Below are 15,285 nucleotides of genomic sequence, written 5' to 3'. Positions count from 1 at the left end.
AGCTAAGACATAGAGCTCCCCTGCCCTCCAGAGAAAAGTTGACTAGCCCGGTCTTCTGGCACCAAGGAGAAGCCCGGGAAAAGGACACTGCTATTGGACTTCTCCCCTGTTTGGCCTGTGGGCTAAGTATCTGATTATTTAAACACATTTTACTGTATTTGCTGACTGCAAAGTGGGCTAGTAGGGGTTATATTATAGTTCTCCTACTTGCCAATATATTATTTGGTTGTTTAACAAATTACAAGTACAACTTTTATGTCAGATTAGTTGATTACTTGTTTTTTTTTCCACTGTTCTCTCTCTCTCTCAGCTAAATTTACAACTTAAGCCTGTGTGTTTGGTGTGCCTTCCTTTATAAAAATGACAGATAAGGGAAAGGGCGCTATGGCAAAATATTTCACATGTTCAAGATGTAATGTAAAATTACCTTGTGGGCAGAAGGACCCGTTGGCGCTCTGCTCTGTCTGCGAAGCAGGGGTCCCCCCTGTGCAAACACAGCTTATTTCAGCCCCACTGATGGAGGAACCGGCCTGGGTGGCCTCCCTGACACAGTCGGTTTCCTCTTTAGCACAGATGGTTTTACAATCCAATCAATTGCTATCTAATGTGGCAGCCTCAGTGGCTAAAAATGCTAGTACACCTTTGGCCCTCCCCGCTACCTCAGGTTCTATGGGAACGTCTATACCAGGACCTTCCTCATTGCTTACGGACCAGGCCCCTGTTCCCACAGAACCGGCATGGTCTGCAGCATTTATAAAGGGTTTGGATAAACTGAACCAGTTACTTGAATCCCCAAACATCCCACCTGCTAAAAGAAAGTGGCATAGATCCGATAATACCCTTATGGTCCTTTCAGACTCTGAGGGGTTCTCAGAGGAGGAGGGGGAAATTAATTCTGATCCTGACCAGGTTTAACCTTTGGGACAGGAAGAGAACTCTAAAAGCCAATTTATTGATGATTTGGTTTTAGCGGTGAGACAGGCGTTGGACCTCCCAGAACCGGAGGATCCTACTCCTAGAGACAGAAGTCTAATTAAGAAGGCCAAAAGGAAGGCTTCCCATTTTCCCCCTTCGGTAGAACTCAGAGATATTGCAGAGGGAGCCTGGAAACAGCCTGATAGAAGGTTCTCTGTTCCCAGAAGGTCCTCTTCCCTGTATCCATTGCAGGAGGAGGACGTGGCTCGCTGGGAGAGTATTCCTAAGGTGGATATTCCAGTAGCCCGTTTGGCCAGACACACTTTGCTACCAGTCCCAGGTTCAGCAACTCTGCAGGATGCCAATGATCGCAGAGTGGAATCCCAGCTGTAATCTATATTTGTGGCTGTAGGTTCTTCTTTTAGACCCACATTTGCTTCAGCTTGGGTTGCTAGAGCCATGGAAGCATGGGCAGACCAACTGGCAGAGGCCTTACAAGACTCTGATTTACTTCCCCTGGCTTTGCACTTGAAAGAAGCATCGGGGGTACCTTTATGAGGCGACCCAGAACACAGCGTCTGTGTCCTCCTTAATTCAGGCTGCGTCTATTTCAGCAAGAAGAACGTTATGGCTGAAATCCTGGGAAGGAGATGCGGAGTCAAAAAAGTCTGTTGAAGCCATTCCTTTTTCAACAGCAGGTCTGTTCGGCCCGGAACTGGATACTATGATTTCCCAGGCAACAGGGGGCAAAAGCACTTCTTTGCCGGTATTTTCAAGTAGGGGCCGGACTTCTCGTGTCAGCTCCTTTCGTCAGCACTTTAGGGGGACCTCCTTGCCTAGGGGACAGTCATTTAGAGGTAGACAACCAAATGCTCGAGGCTCCTCTGCCAGGGGTAGATCCTCGCTTGCAGCTCGTATGCGCCAGGCCTCCAAGACCCAGGAGATGCCTGCATCCTGACGGCCACTCTATTCTGCAGGAGGGGGTGCCGGTGGGGGGACGTCCGTCTCTGTTTTGGGAACAATGGGCAGCGTCTTCCCAAGACCCTTGGATTCGGGGCATTATATCAAGGGGGTACATGATAGACCTGCTGGGTCCTGTACCACATCGTTTCTTTGTAACCCCTCTACCCCGAGATCCAACAAGAAGACAGGCAATACAGGCTTGTGCCGCCTCTCTTCTTTCGCAAAGAGTCATCTGCAGGGTCCCAGACAACCAGAAGGGACAGGGAGTTTATTCAAATCTGTTTCTGGTCAAGAAGCTGGACGGGTCCCATTTTAAACCTAAAGGGCCTCAATGTGCACTTACGAGTGGACAGATTTCAGATGGAATCCCTGAGGTCGGTAATAAACGGCTTAGTGGAAAATCAGTTTATGGCCTCCATAGACATAAAGGACGCATACCTCCATGTTCCCATTTGGAGCGACCATCAGTCTCTCCTAAGATTCACAGTGGGGTTCTCCTACTATCAGTTTCGGGCCCTTCCCTTCGGCCTCTCCACAGCTCCGAGGGTCTTCGAAGATCATGGCGGTCATGGCGGTGTGTCTTCACCTAAAGGGAGTGTAGGTCGTTCCTTATTTAGACGATCTACTCATCAAATCCTCCTCAGATTTGCTTACGTCAGCACTTATCCCTCACCTTGGCAGTCCTTGAGAGCCATGGGTGGCTGATAAACTTAAAGAAATCCCAGATGGTTCCGTGTCAACGCATGGTCTTCCTGGGGCTGATCATGGATACCTGTCGGCAGAAGGTGTTCCTGCTTACGGAGAAGATCAGTTCAATCCGGGCTATAACATCTCAGGTCTTGTCCTCTCCCAATCCCTCAATTCGTTTGTGCATGCGGCTGCTTGGGAAGATGGTGCCCTCCTTCGAAACGATCCCCTTCGGCCGGGCTCATTCTCGATGCTTCCAGTGGGATCTGTTATGAAAATGGTCAGGATCCCACATACACTTGGATCTCCAGAAGATTTCGCTGTCTCCGGGGGCGAGAGAATCGCTCCAGTGGTGGCTGAATCAGGATCACCTGTCGGTGGGCAGGTCCTTCGCTCCATGGTCATGGATCATAGCCACGACAGATGCCAGTCTGAAAGGTTGGGGGGCGGTAATCCTGCACCTCCAGCTCCAGGGACTTTTGTCGGTTCAGGAATCAGCCTTATCAATAAACATGTTGGAGTTGAAGGCAATTCTTTTAGCCCTTCGGGGGGCCCAGTCTCTCCTCCAGGGCCACCCTGTCAGAGTTCAGTCCGACAATGCCACGGCTGTGGCATATGTCAACAGGCAGGGAGGAACCAGGAGTGCAGCTGCAATGGAAATTGCAGCTCAGATTTTGGTTTGGGCAGAACAATATGTTCCAGCAATATCGGCAGTATTCATTCCAGGAATAAAGAATTGGGAGGCCCACTACCTAAGTCAAAATCAAATGATGCCGGGGGAATGGTCACTCCATCCGGAAGTATTTCAGTCTCTAGTTCAGAGGTGGGGTCTTCCGGATATAGATCTCATGGCCTCCAGACACAACAAGAAAGTTCCCAGGTTTTGCGCAAGGGCAAGAGACCCCTTAGCAGTGGACATAATGACGATGTCATGGGAGTTCAGGTTGGGAAACCTGTTTCCTCCGATTTCCATGCTTCCTCGCGTGCTCAGGCGGGTAAGGCAAGGCGGTCTGCCGGTAATTCTAATAGCTCCCTCATGGCCGCGCCGAGTGTGGTACGCGGACATAATCTCTGGCGGAAGGACAGGGATTTCGTCTTCCGTTACGAGACGACCTTCTTCTTCAAGGTCCCTTCTGTCACCAGAATTTACCTCCGCTCAGTTTAACGGCATGGCTGTTGAAGCCAGCCTCTGGAGAGCTAGGGGGTTTTCCCCCAGTGTAGTGGATGCTTAATAGCTTGCATCTATCACCGGATTTGGCGAGCATATATTAGATGGTGCGAAAATAAGTCCTGTCACACATCTTCTTTTCGTCTCCCTCGCTTATTGGCCTTTCTTCAGGATGGGCTGGAAGCAGGGCTCCGTTTAGGTTCATTAAGAGTTCAGGTTTCAGCGCTTTCAGTTTTCTTTCACCTGAAGTTAGCGGACTTGCCTGACGTCAGGACCTTTCTTCAGGGAGTCTTACATATTCAGCCCTCTTACGTTCCGCCTACAGCACCATGGGATCTTAACCTGGTACTGGATATGCTTAAAGGGCCTCCTTTTGAGCCATTACCTACGGCAGATTTTAGGTGTCTTACCTGTAAGGTCGTCTTTCTTTTAGCTATTGCATCTGCACGTAGGGTTTCAGAATTAGGAGCTCTGGCTTGCCGGGAACCATATCTGGTTTTCCACGAGGACAGAGCGGTGTTAAGAACCCTCCCTTCCTTCGTTCCAAAAGTAGTTTCGGCTTTCCATCTGAACCAGGAAATTGTAGTACGGGTCTTTTCATCTTCTTCCCATTCGGATCAACAGTCTATGGAAAAGTTAGATGTGGTTAGGGCTCTCCGCATTTATGTCAAAAGAACTTCTCAGATTAGACGTACAGATTCTCTGTTTGTTCTTTATGATGCTAATAAGAGAAGCTGGCCAGCCTCAAAACAGTCCATTGCAAGATGGATTACGGCAACCATTAAGCAAGCTTACATTAAGGCTAACCGTCCTGTGCCAGAGAGACTTACGGCCCATTCCACCAGATCGGTAGGGGCGTCATGGGCAGCGAGAAATGGGGCTTCTGCAGACCAGCTTTGCAGGGCAGCCATCTGGTCCTCTGTCCACACCTTTACAAAATTTTACCAGTTTAATGTATTTGCATCCGCGGATGCAAATTTCGCTCATAGTGCTCTACGAGCGGGGCTTTCAGAGTAGTCCCACCCTTAGGGGGCTGCTTTAGAACGTCCCCATGGTAGCAGTGTCCCCCAGACTGGATGAAAGAGAAAAGAGGATTTATGTACTTACGTTAAATCCGTTTCTCTGATTCCGTCTGGGGGACACTGCGATCCCTCCCTTCTGCTTTTCTTCTGTGTGTTCTTGTTTGGCCTTTTCTCCTTGGGCTTTTTAATTAACTGAACAGGAAGGGGCAGGGGGATTGTAGAGGGGAGGCGTCTGCTAAACTTAACTAGCTAGGTGCCAACTCCCGTGCTCCCCTCCACAACCCATGGTAAGCAGTGTCCCCCAGACGGAATCAGAGAAACGGATTTAACGTAAGTACATAAATCCTCTTTTCAGTTATTCCTGAATGAATATATATATATATAATTTTTTTTTTTTTTTTTTTAGGGCAATCATTTATAACAATCACATGTGAAAAAATGCCACAAAACAACTTAATATTAATGGTAGTGAAATGCCTTTCAACAAGGCTTCACCCATGCTTGTGGATATAAAGTCTCTTACTTTCAGCATGATGGCTGCCTTCTATGGTGACCTTTTGTTTGTCAGCTGCTGCGCATGTATGAAAAGTTAAATTAAATGTTATATTTTACATAAAAAAACATAAATCAAGTTTTTCTTAATGTGTACTGTACATACAATGCATTTTTATAGTGTCTCTTACGTGTATACACATGTTCTGGCATATATGCAGGTCAGTCATCACTATCAGTTGGCCCTGTAGTTGGTACAAGTGATATAGCTAACAAAATGTACCTGACAGATGCCTGGAGCTTGGGCTAAGAGAGCACAGTGACCATGTCTTATACACCAAGGGATGTTGCCACCGCAGAGGACGGGTAAGCAGTGCTGAGAGAACCCACACAAGTGAATATTCACCCCTGCAGAGGGTAAATAAAAAATAAGATGGAGCAGGGATATCATCACCATTTATTTATATAGTGCCACTGATTCCGCAGCGCTGTACAGAGAACTCATTCACATCAGTCCCTGCCTCATTGGGGCTTACAGTCTAAATTTCCTAACAGAGACTAGGGTCAATTTTTTTTTATAGCAGCCAATTAACCTACTAGTATGTTTTTGGAGTATTTGGATATTTATGCTGTCAAGAATCTTTATGCACATGGTGGGGAGAGGGATATATTTATCTTGCCATGTTGGAAAGTGTAGGAAAATGTAGCATTCACCAGCATATTCTAAACCCCACAGCATGTGTGCTCAAAGAGACAGAACAGTGGGAACTGGTGTTGAAGTTTGCCATATCTCCAACTTAGTATATAAGAATAGCCACATAAAATACATATAACTTAGTAATAACAAAGCATTAATTAGATAATTATTACAATAAAACAATATTCAAAAATCATTCATGGATGAATTCTTGATCACTAGGGCACCCCACCAGGGACAAGGAGCAGCCTATCCCTGTCTCTAGCAAGACCTAGTAGAGATGTGCTGCTGCTTTCATTCAATGAAAAATATTAAGTAGACATGGTCACATAAGCTTTATTCATTAGATGTGATCCAGTTGAATACTGGTACTTAATGATTGATTAAAAAGAGCATTGCTCCTATGATGCAGGCCCTATATAAGCCCTGGACTTTAGTCTTGGTCCTTGGCTTCCTTATATAACTAGGGGCTTGTACACGCAAAGGTACTTTTCATCACAGTGGTATATTCCAATACATGGATAAGCATAATATCAGTGCATTTCATTAATCTATCAAGAAAAAAAAGCATCCAATGTATGTGAATGCTGGTCTGATAATGTGCACGGCATGCATATTATTTTCTGGCCCATCATCAACTTCATTCATATAACGCTAGCAGATTCCGTAGCACTTTACAATTGGGAACAAACAGTTTTGTATCCGTAATCTGACCAATGTTCAACACGTGTGAGCACTTTTTAACCATAATGCGCAGGGCCCGATTAAGGGTTCCAGCCGCCCTAGGCTATTACTGTCGCAGCACCCCCCCACCAATATAAGCGTATAGGAATACTCCTGAATATGTATATTCAGGAGAATTCACCATGATTCAAATTTAGACAGATTGTGCATTCTCTCTTACCTGTTCTTGCTCTTCTCTGTTCCCTGTTCTTGCAGCTTTATTGTCTTCTAGCTGGCTTCTGGAAAGTTGGAGTCCTGTTTTGAATATGTTAACAAGTCCTGAATGATTAGGCTCCAAAACACAACAGTCCATTGTGGCCAGAAAAAACTACCCAATAGCACAGCCTGTGCTGCACAGGCATATGTAGGCAATAAAATATATGACAATTGTTGTCAAAGAGCTATAATCAAATATAAACCTCTAACTGCACAACCTGACTAAAATGTAATATTCTAATAACCTTAGAACCAAAGAGACCATCCTCATAACCGCCACACAATACAAAGATTATGCCCACCCTAAAGCTGCTCTATTTTTTTTAAATAGCCCCCTCAACCATTTCTTTAGCCTCTTCACCTGCCCCCTTTTAGCATTGTCACCTGCCCCCATTAGCCTCTTCACCTGCCCCTTTAGCATTGTTACCTGTCCCATTAGCCTCTTCACCTGCCCCTTTACTTGCCCCTTTATCATTGTTACCAGCCCCTCTGCCCCCAGACATTAAGACTTACCTGTTGTTCCTGGGCAGCAGTCCTCTCCAGTGCTATACATGACAGGCAGCCTGTCAGTGATCGCTGCTAGCTGCCTGTCAGTGTGGCCGCGGATGCTTCTTACTGTGGTCAACTGAGGTGTGGAAGTCCTGATCTCACATGACCACAGTAAGAAGCTCCCGTGGCCGCACTGACAGGCAGTTAGCAGCGATCGCTGTCAGACTGCCTGTCATGTAGTAGTGACAGTCGGGGTGCCCCCTTTAGACAAGGGGCGGTCCCGATTATTCCAGCCCCATCGCTGCCTTAATAAAAAAAAGATGTCAGGGAGAAAGTAAATTAATCTCGGCAACGCTGCGCCCCCCAGGCTGCAGCCTGATCAGCCTATTGGTTGATCAGGCCCTGATAATGCGCCACTCTAGCAACTCTGTCTATTGGCTCCAGTGTACACAAGTTCAGCTTTATGCCTAACATAATGATTTCTATAACAAGTACCTATATGGTGCCACTGACTAGCTCTGGTTGTAAAATGCCTGCTGCTTGACAGACATGTTAATTTATTTATCCTCCTAGTAGATTTGAAAGAGTGTAACATCTACTATTTGGCATGTATTAGTGAAGATGCAGAAATAAATGTAATCAATTGCAGTTTTGCTTTTTTTTTTTTAATTTAAAAGTGGGAGTGCATGTGGACACTTGTAGTAAAAAAATCTACTGCAGGCTGTATTAAAAGGCTTTCCTGAGCAGGGTACCTTGTAGTCCAATTCCGCATAGCCAGACTAATCTGTCAGTCTTCAGATTCACAATTGGGTTGCAACAACACGTCATTGTATGAGAATTATAGCCAACACTTGCAGTACATTTAATTTTAACCCTGGTACCATCCGACCAGATACCATGCACATCACCAAAGGTTCGCGTTGTCACTCTCCAAATCAAAAGATAGTAAATCCTGAGATTGAGGTGAAAACCAATGGTGTCGTGTGGCAATTTGCAAAGTGCCATAAGACCTACACTTTAATCATACTTGCCAACTCTCCCTGAATGTCAGGGAGACTCCCTGAACTAGGGGTGATCTCCCTCACTCCCTGAAGAGTCTGGCATTCTCCCTGATGCTGAGCCAGTACAAGACGTGGTTGGCTTTGCCATCTGTCGCATGATGACACAGTTCAGAAATGATGTCCTATGTCCATGTATTGATGCCTATGGAGGTGGCCATTTTCATGGAGACCACGATTTAATCAAACACTGACAAGTAAGACAACATGACTTCAGTAATGGAGACAGAAATGTAAAAGACACTTCAGTCTCTAGAAATTCATTAGCTGTTTTTCTTTAACGCATAGTTGCCTACTCTCCCGGAATGTCCGGGAGATTCATGCATTTCTGGGAGACCTTCCGGGCTCCCGGGAGATAGATAAGTGGTGGGGGGGCTTAATGATGCAAATATTGCGTCATCTCAGCCCCGCCAAAATTATGTGATTCGTCAAGCCTTCCCCGCACGATAACCTCCCCCGGGATCTCCCTGAAGCCAACGAGGAAAAGTTGGCAAGTATGACTTTAATTACATTTACCCCTGACATGAGCATTAACTTTGTTGCCTCCTTGGGATGATGGGATTGATTTCAACCTTGGACCTATTGGTGTGATGTTTGTAGCTCTCCCTGTGTTTGCATGGGTTTCTATCCAATAATAAGGTGGTTTAATTGGCTTCTGACTAGTTAGTGTACTTTATATTGTACTATTTATATAAATAAATGATAAGTAAATATGAGTACAGACTAGTGCTATTAATAATACTATTCCTTAAATAACGTAGAGGTTGCAGCCAGCAATGTCCTGGGGTAACGCCGCCGACTCTACAGTGTCACGGACAGATATAAAGATGTCAGAGAAGTGACACAAGGGCGGCTCCAGCCCCACTGCCTTACCCCCTCTGTCCCTATTCGCCGACCACTGAGGGGTGGAGACCACACAGTGAGCCTGGTTGCCCGGATTAGGTCTTGTTTCGGCGAATTGGGGGCGTGGTTTATTTGTTCCCTATTTTGTAGGGATAAATGGTGAGGGGTAGATCACTACTGACAACTATATGACCAAAGCAGCCGCTCAGCACTCCTCTATGGCCCGACAGCTGGAAGGACCGTCGTGGACATGAAATAGTTCATCGCGCATGCGCGTATCAGGCCAGCTCTCTTGCAAGCTGAGCGCGCACCAGCGAATGGGCGTGTTCCGGGGACGTGCACGGGTTGTAAGTAAATAAACGCTGCTGTGTCGTGAACGCTCTACGAACAGCTGGGGGGGTACCGATCATATTTACACCTCACCGATTGTTTGTGTCAGGGGGTGCTGGCTCTGTGTGTGGTGGTTGTGTCCTGTCAGTGGTCCCTGTAAGTGCCAACCCTACTCCTCCTTCCCTGTTTGTGTTCCTGTAACCCGAGCAGCTGCTGAGCTAGGCTCACCTCACCTTGTACACAACATATTTTATTGCACACTCTGCTCTTACTGTATCTAGCTGTCAACCCTGACCTCTACATATACAGTTGTCAGTTGCTTAATGACAGCACTGTTACAAAGTAACTATTAGCATGTACAATTCTACAACCGTGTAAAACTCATTGGAAACTTTTTTTTTTTCCTCTTTTTTTTGCATCCTTACAACATACATTTGTGTTTCAGTCATGGTCACTGCTTGTTCAGAAGTACTCTAGTTCATTTTACAATATAAGTCGCACACTTCTGCATGAATCATATACATATAAATCTTGCCACACATTACTGTTCAGTATATACACCATACAAGGCTCCTTGAACTCTGGAGATGTCATCGGAGGTGCACAAGCAACCGATTGTATCATCTGTCTGTGAGCAAATGGAAGAGGGGGGCGATGAAGACATGATGGTGCTGGTTTCAAAGCCCCCAGCACAGATACCACAGGGGCAGAGGTGTAACAAGGAGAATGACCAGCAGAGATCTGCTAATCAGCCTTCGGCCTGCTGCATAAGTGACCAAAGTAAGCCCATTGAAGCCCCACCTCCAAGCATGAACCCCTGGACCAAGAAAACCAATATGGGCTCAGCCAACTATACCCTCTCATCTCTTGGTCATGAACATTCGGGTAAGGAATGTGTATAAACATGTCCTGTTTTTTCTGTGTAGCTGGTATCCTATAGCGACTTTCTTGTTAATATCAGGCTGGCTGTTAATACATGTGACCTCACTAATGTACTTGATGCAAGGAGATATGAAAAATATTGCTTTTATTTCCCTGCATGTCTCCAAAACCATTCTGCCCCCCCCCCCCCCCCCCCAACCCAGCCTGGTCCTGGTCATAAATGTATCTAAAAAACAATTTAAAATATATCCATGGTGATTAGCGATGTCCCTTATCACAGCAAGGGATCAACCGGCCAAGAGTTGAGGGTCACCTCCTATAAATAACTTGATTTTTTTTAAATGAAAACATCTACATTATAAAGAATAATCTAATAATAAGATATTACGAGTTGCGTCCTGTACAAAAGCTCAAAGACCTCTATTGCCTAATTAACACTAAACTGTCAACTTTTTAGCCTTTACTAAATGGTTGATAGCAGGATCCACAGTTCTGGTGACTGAGCATGGCACATGCTTTATTAATGCGTAGGTCATCAGTAGATATTGCTGTTGACAACAGGGTTGCTTTATAGTGTTCAAGTCTATTTTATGCTCTTTTCTGGAACTTCTGACTTTTTGCACTTTTTTTTTTTTTTTGAATGTTTATGTAATGATGCTTTTTTTCTTGTTGCAGCTAACCTTCGGGGTTAGCAGCTAAAACAAGCAAGCAAATGCTACTTAGAAATCACTCCATTATTTTGTAATAACTTTCAGCCAGCATATTCCTAGCAGGATAAACACTTTAATAGAAAAAAATGCATATATAGTGAAAAACCCTATTTCTTTTCATCCTTAACCAACAAAATTCATGCAACCTCTGAGGCCTTACCTTGAATATGCAGTTCTTTTGGTCTCCAGTTCAGAGGAAGGGCGTCCAGGAATAGGGAAATAATGCAGAAAAATGGCAACTAATTTAATAGAGTATGGAACATCTCTCTAAAAGGAATACTATTGCAGCTAGATTTAGTTACAGAACAGATGTTTAAGGTGGGATAGGATCACTTTCATGGCCCGTACAGAACATTGTGTGAGAGAGTCTAGAAAATAGATTTAATCTCTGGCAATGCACTCCTGCCAGATATAGTTTTGGTAGATACTGTAGGTTTAAGAAACAATTAGACTTCCTAGCAAATCATGAAATACAGGGCTTCTTGCATTAATATGACATTTGCATGGAATTTGATCCAGTAAATTGTATCGATACCCCCCCCCCTCCCCCCTTGAGGGGAATTGGACTATGGTTTACGATTTTATTTTTGCCTTAGTCTGGACCACCGAAACCCAGTCATATGTGTACCACCATAAAGAGCTATATAGGTTGTTTGTTTTCTTTACATTTAACCTTTTTTACTTGTTGCTGTGTCTTGGTTTTTCTTAAATCATCTTTCACATGTTGAAAATTTGATGTTTACTTTGTTTTTATCCTGGGCAGAAGCTAACTTTACTTTCTTCAAATAGACATGTCGGTTTTCCAGTTTCCCTGCCAACTGATATTTGTTCCCTTTTAAACCTTCAATCTTTGCTACCAACTCTTTATATTCATTCTGGCTCTCCATATCGGTTGTCTAATAAAAACTCCTAAAGACTATCATGCCACTGTTTATGGGCTACTATGTTACTTAAATAAATCTTTTCACATTCTGAGTTCTTGTAGCATGAGTTCTTTTGCTGTCTTTATAGCACAATATATTGTAAGACTCTAGACTACTTTGCATTTGTTCAGAGAGACAAGCTTTCTCTAACCCAGCATGTTTATTTCTTTTAAATGGTTCCCCAATTTCTTTGTTTCCATATTTTTGACTGTTCATTATGGCAAACTGAATTTATTTCAAAAGTCATTATGCAAACAGTGTAGCAATCCATATTCGGAGAAGCAGTAAATCTGTATGCACATGTAAGTGGTGTAACATCGCGCAGCTTCTCTTGGTTTGACAATTTGGTTCTTTTTCTCTTGCATTGGTTTTATAAATGTCCCTTTATTCACTTCTGTACTCTAGTGGATTACCAACTAAGTCCTTGGTTTGTGAAGAATCCAGAATTGGGACAGAATGGGATAGAAGTCTCCTGTTGGTTAATTTGGACGACAGACGTTTTTTTGGAAGTTTCCTCAATTCTCCGTCTGTTATTTATGTATGTTGGATAAGTAGTAACCTTTTGGTTAAGTGGGCCCTATATGTTTTGTAAATGTTATTAGGAACAGGGACATGCTTCTTTAGCAGGCTGTAGCCTGCTTTTGCTGTCCACTAACTGCTGACTTTCATACAGGTTCCCATGATAGACCATGATACTTCCCTTGTGCTCTCTGTTCAGTGCATTTGTTCACAAAGTCCAATAGTAGTAAGGCCTTCTACCCATACTTGCCAACCTTTTAAGAGGTCCTTCCGGGAGATCCCAGGCAGGGGCGTGGTTGGGGTGCGGGGTGCGGAGAATCTCGTCATTTTGGCCCCGCCCCTGCGACAAAAATGTCGTTTATGTCACGGTGGCAGGGGCCAAGAAAAATCACATGATTAACAGCAAATCGAGTCATTTTGACGGCAGGAGGCCATTTGCAGGATATTTGCCTGCTCTCCCGGGAGCCTGGGACATCTACCCGAATTTCGGGAGTCTCCCGGACATTCCGGGAGAGTTGGCAAGTATGCTTCTACCCCTTATTTTCTCAGCTTTTACATCACTATTAGTACATTTCATAACATGCAACCACATGTGAAAATAAAACCCATTCTGTATAGCGGATACAAAGACAACCTCCCAGGCGCTTGGTATAGAAGGATTTGTATATATGTGTGAACTAAACAGATATATGCTGCTTCATTCCCAATTAGATAACTGTGCATAAACCAGGTAAATACATCTGCATTTTAAGATTATTTAATAAACAATTAGAAGAGATTTTGGCCAGAAAGCAAGTACTGTTAAAAGCAGCGAGAAAACACAACAAATCCAGCATACATATGTCAGTATAGGCAAAAGGCCAAATAGAGAAAAAGTCTCTTGTGATTTCTCACAAATGTCCAGGTATAATACTAGAAAACTGATATTACAGGCAGAAGAAGATAGTTCATAAAAAAAATCAATGCTTTTACTCTGGGTGAGTCTGCGGATCTCGAGGAGAGTAGAATAGGAACTGGTAATTACCTCTTTATCCATAGAGGCTATCGTTATGTTGTCCCCGGCAAAGTTCCTCGGTCCTCTTTAATAAAAGTCCAGTTCAGTTGAAAAAGGGGTCACCTCCCGAACCTCTGGATGTGAACATCATACTCGTTCGATGGAAACGATATGCAGTACGGGTGTCCTGCCATGTACTCGGCGGCAGCGTGCGAGAAGCAGGAACTGCCAATAGGTCATATGATGGTCACGCCCTGTAGTCCGTGTAACTGAATGTACACTGCTAGCTTTAGATGTAATATAGCACAATAGACAGGTCGTACCAGTGAGCATACAGTAGATTAGATGAATCAGTAATTCCGATCGGTAAATGAGGTTCAAATCTATACATTTCACCTGTCAATGAATAGCGCTTCATCAGGGATTCCACATACAGTTCTATAGGCTATTCAATTTTCACCATTTCTTTTCCCTTTTATTTTTTAATTTTGCAACTTTAGTATAATTGAAGGGGTCTTACGAACTGCTTTCCATTATACTTGGGTCACTGGGTTTGCCACTCCAGAGGTCCCAATATTCCTCATTGCCATAGCCCCAGCAACCAGTGAGGAGTGTGTGGCACACTGTTTTTGCAGAGACACATAGCTTCCCTCCCCCTACTGAGCGGCTCCAGCCCCCACCCCCCAAAAAAATCAACCTGGGGTAAGTTTCCATACTAGTAGGCAAACAAATGCTCATTGTCCTCTTGTTTTAGTGTGAATTAGCCCAGACTGTCTAGTAGGATAAATTGTGAGGAGCAGGATGTTTGCTACACTGACAATATTTATTACCTTCCACGTTAATTTTAATGGGGCGTTTACATGTAATGCACATCCACTGAAATTATGAAAAGCTCTGTACCACTGGAGTTCTGAACGCAGACCTGTATCCAGCGCATATGAACTGCATATCCGTTGGCCACGTACACAAATGCATGGCCTTTTATATGCATTTTCACATGTGGTTTGCACTTTTTTAGACTCAAATGTAATCCTGCAAAACATGTCTGGTACTGCTAACAAAAAGATTGCTGCTTATTACGCGTACACAGTAACTAACTGAAGTAATTTAACTTGCTTTTATTGCCATCGACTCTTAGGGCTAGATTTACTAAGCTGCGGGTTTGAAAAAGTGGGGATGTTGCCTATAGCAACCAATCAGATTCTAACTATCATTTTGTAGAAGGTACTAAATAAATGAAAGCTAGAATCTGATTGGTTGCTATAGGCAACATCCCCACTTTTTCAAACCCGCAGCTTAGTAAATCTAGCCCTTAGTCCTCGTTCCTCATATGAACACTAGGCATGCTTCTCTATAAACTTGGTTCTAATTAGAATAAAGCTTACATGAACCACATCCATACTACAGAAGTCGGTCCTTTCAGGTGTAATGCATAGAAGTGTTTTGTTGTTGGGTTGTTTTTGTTTTTGTTTTTCTTCTTTCTTGCAAGATACGTGCTTGACCAACTTGTGGATTCAGAGCACAGAACATCCAGGAAATGACTGTTCCAGGCATTCATCTAGCATATAGGAGAATTATTAGTGAGAATTTAAAAGGTGGTGGGAAGGGAATGGGAAATGTGTTGGTTAACACAGTGTAGAGTATTAATATAGAG

General features: G+C 44.0%; 1 protein-coding gene across 1 annotated transcript in view; it reads left to right on the top strand.

Moving 5' to 3' along the window:
* Positions 1-9,363: 9,363 nt before the first annotated feature.
* LARP1B (La ribonucleoprotein 1B) overlaps positions 9,364-15,285 on the top strand; it is a 46,130-nt gene continuing 40,208 nt past the window's right edge. Inside the window, exons 1-2 of the mRNA XM_075199933.1 lie at positions 9,364-9,620; positions 10,049-10,488. Of these exons, the coding sequence (XP_075056034.1) occupies positions 10,191-10,488 (298 nt within the window). The 5' untranslated portion in view covers positions 9,364-9,620; positions 10,049-10,190. The remainder of the gene's footprint in view (positions 9,621-10,048; positions 10,489-15,285) is intronic.

This window comes from Mixophyes fleayi, chromosome 1, assembly GCF_038048845.1.
Source record: "Mixophyes fleayi isolate aMixFle1 chromosome 1, aMixFle1.hap1, whole genome shotgun sequence".
Classification (NCBI taxonomy): Eukaryota; Metazoa; Chordata; class Amphibia; order Anura; family Limnodynastidae; genus Mixophyes; species Mixophyes fleayi.
The sequence above is the reverse complement of the archived record's forward strand: the minus strand, read 5'-3'. Positions and strand labels throughout refer to the sequence as shown.